The sequence below is a fragment of the Sinocyclocheilus rhinocerous genome, unplaced genomic scaffold, assembly GCF_001515625.1.
Source record: "Sinocyclocheilus rhinocerous isolate Xijiao unplaced genomic scaffold, SAMN03320098_v1.1 scaffold65, whole genome shotgun sequence".
Classification (NCBI taxonomy): Eukaryota; Metazoa; Chordata; class Actinopteri; order Cypriniformes; family Cyprinidae; genus Sinocyclocheilus; species Sinocyclocheilus rhinocerous.
In genome coordinates, this window is record NW_015662000.1 from 650,146 (window position 1) to 657,473 (window position 7,328).

Genomic DNA, 7,328 nt, shown 5'->3' on the forward strand with positions numbered 1-7,328 from the left:
ATACAAGGGGGGATCAAAAGTTCAGAGACTATGCCCATGATAAACAACGGCAAACTGTCCTCTTCAGGGTAACGTTAGATAGTCTGTTTGTGTAATGATGCAGTATAGCGCTCCTGACAGACGGCGGTCGTTAAGTAGAAGTGAAAGTGAAACCCGTCTCACTTTAAACCCGTTTTTCTCAAAATTCCATTCCGGAAAATCATAACTATCAGCCAAATTCAGATAGCCATAACTTTTGTTACATTCAAGCTATGGACAAAATAAAAGGGCTTGAACGTAACAAAGAAAGGGCTTGAACCCAGCTTTCATATGGTATCAAAACCTAAAAAAGGAAAATTTCACCATGTGTTGGGTTTTCCTAGATCGCATCACATATGCTCTGATAGTTTTGTTGTGCCTGTACATGTGTTGGTACAAATGTGGACTTTGAAGTAGCTTTCTCTGAAATATTTGCAAATCAAATATTTATGTGTTCTGGTTTTGCTTAAATGTGTAACTTTATTATTCTCACAATGACTTGTATCTTTGAGATACTTTTGTGAAGTTTATAGCCCCAAATACTTTTTCACTTAAATGTAAGTCAAACACTCTTGTAAAACAAGCTTGAGCCGTTTCTCACTAAACGCACATCAGATTATCCTGTTTCTCGGGTTTAGAGTTCTCATCTCAAGCCATGGTATTCTGGCAGTTACCCTAGAAAAGGTTTTAACTATGTTTTGTTTGTTTGTTTGTTTTAGAGGCTATGGTTAAAAGTAGATTTAAATATTTTTCTTTCTTCTGCTATTTTAATGTTTTCAACATGAAAATAGCATTAGAAGCTGTCATAGCATTACGAAACAAACAAATGAACTAACAATAGGCATATACTATAATATGATTCAGTCCTCCAGCAAGTTAAAAATTTCTCCTTTACTAAACGCACATCAGATTATCCCTGTTTCTCGGTTTAGAGTTCTCATCTCAAGCCATGGGTATCTGGCAGTTACCCTAGAAAAGGTTTTTAACTATGTTTTGTTTGTTTGTTTGTTTTAGAGGCTATGGTTAAAAGTAGATTTAAATATTTTTCTTTCTTCTGCTATTTTAATGTTTTCAACATGAAAATAGCATTAGAAGCTGTCATAGCATTACGAAACAAACAAATGAACTAACAATAGGCATATACTATAATATGATTCAGTCCTCCAGCAAGTTAAAAATTTCTCCTTTCGCTCAATGCCTGCCTACACTGCCTACACCTTAAAGGTACTTTTCAAGTAGCATTCACAAGTCATTTTACTTTTATAATGTGACATATTTCTGAATGAAACAAGACATTAAGTGTATGAAATAAAAAATAGGCTCTTTGACAGGTGTTTGGAAGGTAGGGGTTAAAAAATAAAGAATGTGCATTAATCTTTAATGGATGCAAACCATTTAATCAGTGCCCTCCCATAGATAGATGTCTGTTCACTTACAGTGCTTTCCTCGACCAAACCTATTCCTAATGCTCTTCAACCCATTAACAGGGCACACTTCGGCTATCTATGCCCTAGATTTCACAATGATATTATAGGTGGATGTTTGCTTTTCAAAGTTGGGAAATCTGCAAATGGTAAGAGGTTGTTAAAGTCCATTAATAAGTTTTTTACTGGAGTCTGGAGCAAGGATACCAAATAAACTACGCAGAATTGCTGGAGTCGGTTCTTTCTGGAGGTTTAAATCACCCCAGAGGAAATATTTCGACCTGCATTCCTTTTCAATAGTTTGAGCGAGCCATAAAAATGTATTACTTAATTATTGAATAGTGAGTAATTACTTACAGCTGAGTTCATATTGAGTTGTAGCTGATTTTTGTGATGTCAGTGCAGCGTAATTAACGCTGTATATGAAAGCTCATTTCAATTGTAGGCCATTCTGAATATCTCTAAACACAAATGTAGATCAGCAGCTAGTTAAGCTGTTGCCTCATTTGTTCATTTGAGGGTACATGCAGCTGAACATGCCAAACAGGCTTTTTCTAATGAAACTAGAGCACCCCCTGCTGCGCCCTGTGATATTACATGACATGACCAGCATGTCAGGACCTGAATTCATTTTGATGTTAATGATCAACCTCTTTTGAAGCTCTTAAAAGTGTCTGCAAGTGTAAGTAAGCTTCTTTAACACACTAAATGTTGTTTCCCTCTTTTCCACCAGGCTAAAGAACTCCCCACGTTCAAAGATAATGACTTCATCAACGATGGACAGAAAATATACATCGATGAAGAGAGTAAGAAAACCTTCCTCGATAAGCTACGAAAGGACGTGGAGGTAAATGATTGAGAAGAATTCGCTTTTTCACTCTGTCTGCCTGCTACGGATACAATGACTCATTTATCTTGAATACTCACTTTGTCACTTCCTCTTTCTCTCTACTATCAATCTGTTGTCTTTTTCCTCCCTCATCTCTGTCTAGTTCCTTGCATTGCTAAAGCTAATGGACTACAGTCTTCTGGTTGGGATCCATGATGTGGAAAGGGCAGAACAAGAGGAGGTGGAGAGTGAAGATAATGAAGGAGAAGAGGAAGGAGAGAGTGATGGAGGCATTATCGGCACTCCTCCTGACAGTCCCAGTAACACTCTGGACAGCGCTAAACCACTCTTGCCGGGAGACTTCGACCCCAGTATTGACGTCTATGCCATCAAAAGCCATGACAGTGAGTGGGGCAGGAAGCATATGTGTTGTCTTATTGAAATGGGTTCTGTGCATATATTTCACTGTATATGATAAATACACTTTTGAACATATATATACTATATACCAAACCTTAAAGTCAGCATGAAATCAAAATTGGCCCCGTTTCCTCTTTTAATGCATGTCCCTGTGGTTATTGTGAACAATTCATCCATGCATGATATTCTTAAAATAAAAGCGTTTATTAAAATTTAATACGTTGATGTCATCAAGAGAGGTAGGTGGTGAAAATAATTTTAATAATCAAACATTCCGTTCTGCCTCCATTCTGGTACGTAATGGGCACCTTCCACAATCCAATCAATTCTTGATTGATAAGCTAAGACCCATCCCACTTTTTCTGCAATATGTCACATTATGAAAATTTGTTGCAAGTTCTGTTTTCATAAATGATGAATGTAACTTTTTCCTCCAGATTCTCCCAGAAAGGAGGTCTATTTTATGGCTGTTATTGACATCCTGCAGCATTATGATGCCAAGAAAAAGGCCGCTCATGCAGCCAAGACAGTAAAGCATGGGGTGAGTGCTTTGATTTACTAATTTAAATGTCATTTTTCTTAATATTCAGAGTTATATCACTGTAAAATTATTCTGCTAAATTTACTCTAAAAAACTGGCAACCGTGGTTGCCAGAAATTCACCATAAAAACACTGTGACGGTGTTTCCAGTATTACGGCATGGCATATTGGTGCGTATATACAACTTATTACCATGTATTTCATTCTTCAGGTAACTTCAATATTGACATTATGTAACTTCAAGTTATATAATGTTAGTAAACTAATGTACTTGAACTACCAAAATCTGCTTTTTACTTTACAGTGTACCAGTTACTACCATAATAATGCAGGTGGTAAAATAGAATGCCACATGATGACTATGACCAATAGTCATGTGTAGGCGGTGCACAGGGTCCATACACTCAAAGACAAAAAACAATCAGGGTAACACACATAATTTAAAAATAATGCAATAAACATAAACTAAACAAACAGAAAATGTAACACAAAACACACATATTAAATAAACAGAAAATGTAACACAAATCTCACACATAATTAAAAAATAATGCAATAAATATAAACTAACCAACAGAAAATGTAACACGAAACACTCTAATGTACATGACTGATAACAAAAATATGAAGAAACAAAACTATTTTATATAGTTTTTATATTATAAAATATAATTATGTGTGATGTGTCCCACAGGGACTTCTGGGCTTGTCTTTTCACTGTTCACCATAAATTATATAACAATTCGTAATTTTTACTTCCAAAAAACAATTTTTATAATCTTTTGGTATGTTAAACCATGTACAGTCTTGCACAGTATATGGTTAATTAAAAAGTTTCTTTTTCTGCAAAAAACATTCAAACTTTTTTTTTTGTCAGTGTATGGTTGGATAGAAGAAACATGAAAAAATAATGAAAAAATACTTCTAAAATTACCACTACATTTTTGAACTTGTACCAGGAGTACAGTACAGAGGGCAACTTTGCGTATTTCTCCCAAGCATCTCATTCATCATTTATGCTCTAAAGTGTATGCATGACTGAAACCTTTTATAGCTTTTATCAAGGCATCGACCTCATGCTTTTTTCATCTTAGGCTGGGGCAGAGATTTCCACCGTGAACCCAGAGCAGTACTCCAAGAGATTCTATGATTTCATCACTACCATTCTGCCCTAGTCCGAGGCAGCTGAGTCCACAGGGATGAAGAGGGACGCCTGCAGAGGGGTGTTGAACACTCACTCGCCCGCTCTGCCACAGGGGGGCACCCCTACAGCAGCTACAACAACCATTCGTTTACATTTATTCGTCTTTCTGTTTTGTGGGACCATGAGGGAGTGATGGAAAAGGACAACAGTTATAACTTTTTTTGGGGGGATAGGGCTTTTTACTGCTTTCTTATGCATGCCCCTTAATCTTGTTTGTTCCATTTGACATTTTTCTTGCCTTTTAAAGTGGAAGAGGACGGAGAGAGGAAAGAGAGCTCATGTGCTGGTCTGTGGCTCAGTTAGTAGAATTAGGTCTCTGAAAAAAGGAGGCCGAAACACAACTTCTCAATCGTTCTCTTACTGAATCATTCATCAAATCCCTAGCTGAACTCACTTCACGCAACCCTTGACTGCCCGCTCTGCTTTACTCCACCGGGGTCAACGGCTTCACGGAAAGGCACCTGAAGCACTTGACACCACGGCACCTGCTAACTCTCCTTACTCGCGCGAGCCTCTTCATTCTCTGGGCAGACTAACCAGAAACGCTCTTTGAGCCATTTACAAAAGGAGGACCCTAACTTGCCTTGTGTGGACAGACAGCTGAATTTGACTGTTTTGCAGGTTCCTTCAGTGTTCTGAGGCAAACGCGTTTGAAACGGTGGCGAAGGTTCCGGTAGGTCTTTTTTTTATTTTTTTTTTTAGTTTTGTTTTGCAGCAACTTGACTGGAGGGAGAATGAAGACACTGAAGCAGCAGGATCAGTGGTTTCTCTTCGGTCATCAGTGAATTCTGTTACATTAGTGATTCAGTTGCCATCAGCACCTTAAACTGTTGCACTTTTTATTAGGTTCACTCGGTCTGTTACAAGCTGCAACGATAGCACTATGAGGCACTGTTCAACGCAGACTTGCCGTTTCATGGGTTCTCACGCATACGCTTGTTCTCAACAGACAAAACATAGTTTACCTCTTGCATCGTACCAGGACACACCGATTTGTGTTGTTTCAGTATTCCATGGAGGTTTGGGGAAGGGGTGCTTTGTTGTATTCTTTTTTCTTATTCATTTTAAAACATGAAATTGTGTATACGTCTCGTGCGTTTTGTTCGAAATTCTTTTGAACGTTCAAATTGGCAGCAAAATAGATAAAATGTTGTATATTTTGCACATGATGAATGGAACCAAAATGTTCACGGAATCCTGTTGGTTCAGCAGTGGTATTTACAAGGGAAACATAATACCTGTAACAGAGGAGAATACTTTTGTAAATGGCATTGAATTAGATGCAGGTAATATGACTTAGAGATTAACATTTGTTCAACTTTTCTAATTCAAAAAAGCCGCCTTGTCCTATGTTGTTTAGACTTTTTGATCACTTGCACATATTTTTTTTCATTGAATATTAATCCACCAGAATTGTAAAGCACCACTCCGTGATTCGGTAAAAGCGTTCTGATAAATGAAGAATGTTACTGTTTTAAATCATACAACACAAGTACTGTGTAAAAAAGAAAGGAAAAAAGATGCATGTTGCATTATTTTTAGTGTTCAGTCTGGTTTAGTCCAGAGATGGTGTATATTCCATGCTTGGTCATATTTTTATTTAATTTTTTTCCCCCTTGCCCTAAACCCCCATCCCCCACCCCAGGTCTGTTTTTTAAGATGGTCCCATACCTGCTTTATATACTGTGTTTTCAATGTATACACTGTGCAAGAGTCGTGCCTTTTTACTCCAAATTATTTAATTCCTTATTTTTTTATCTTTTTTTCTCCCCTCTAAAATAATATTTTCTAATAGGGTGGTTGTTGGAAAAAAAATTTTTTTAAGTGTTTTGATGTTTCAAAATGTGCTGTTGCTTCAAACCGATAGAAGACACTGCATTTTCTGTTCACAACAACACAACACAAAAGGTCACAATTTCTCCTTGACTGGCTAATTCTATGTGCAAAGCCTTTTGGACAAGAGTGTGCATTGTGAATTTGTTGATATGAGTAGGTGTGGCTCTTGTTATAGTGTTAATTGTAAATTGTGTTCAGGCTTTCTCCAAGCATTTTTATCTGGAAGTATTATCCGGCACCAATGTTACAGCGTCCTTGGTTAGTGTTTCATTTTCTTAATAAACTGAGCGCTGCTTGTGCCCTTGGGAAACCGTTGCACAATGGGAAAATAAGCATTTTTTTATTGTTCTCATTGGGATGAAAACACACCCTGGTCTTATTGGTTGTAATATTCACAACAACAAAAACAGCACCATGGGCATGACAAAAGAGGCTGTTTTAGCGGCAGACTTTGATAGTGTCATCAGAGCATCGCTTCAGCTTCTGATACTGGATTCACACGCATCTTTATATATATATATATGTGAATTTCACTAAATGTGAAAAGTGCTACAGTAAGATACAGCTCACTTCACGCCTTCTTAAAAAAAGCCCTCCACCATGTTCTTCATTTGCCAAAAGCATTTTTTTGCTCAATGTGTTCATTGATGGATAACTCATCACATAAGCTTTGGGGGGAAAATATAATGTACTTTTAGCAATTCGATTTTTATTTTCTAAGCATTTATGAATGCCGCGAACGGATGGATTTTATTGGGATATGCAGGTTTACACGCTTACTGAAAAACATCCCCTCGTTTGTGAAATGTTATAATCTAGATAGTGAAGGTAATAGAAGTGATTGGGAAGCGCTGGTTATCTGCATCACACTCACAAATACGAGTATAAAAGTTGTTTTTGAGAGTAACCAAAGGGGCGGCTGTCTCGTGTTATGATTTAAACCGATATACACTCCATTCCATATGCATTGCTCAAAACAATAAAGCACTTTGTCTGCAATTTACGGTGCAACGTCTCGTCATGTTTTTTGCACTTTTAATAATGTTTATATGGTAT

General features: G+C 37.2%; 1 protein-coding gene across 1 annotated transcript in view; it reads left to right on the forward strand.

The window, feature by feature from the left end:
- The window catches only part of LOC107727230 (phosphatidylinositol 5-phosphate 4-kinase type-2 alpha), a 45,064-nt gene extending 38,007 nt beyond the window's left edge, over nt 1-7,057 (forward strand). Inside the window, exons 7-10 of the mRNA XM_016537028.1 lie at nt 2,176-2,289; nt 2,435-2,675; nt 3,129-3,232; nt 4,327-7,057. Coding sequence (XP_016392514.1) covers nt 2,176-2,289; nt 2,435-2,675; nt 3,129-3,232; nt 4,327-4,407 — 540 coding nt within the window. The 3' untranslated portion in view covers nt 4,408-7,057. The remainder of the gene's footprint in view (nt 1-2,175; nt 2,290-2,434; nt 2,676-3,128; nt 3,233-4,326) is intronic.
- The last annotated feature ends 271 nt before the right edge of the window (nt 7,058-7,328 follow it).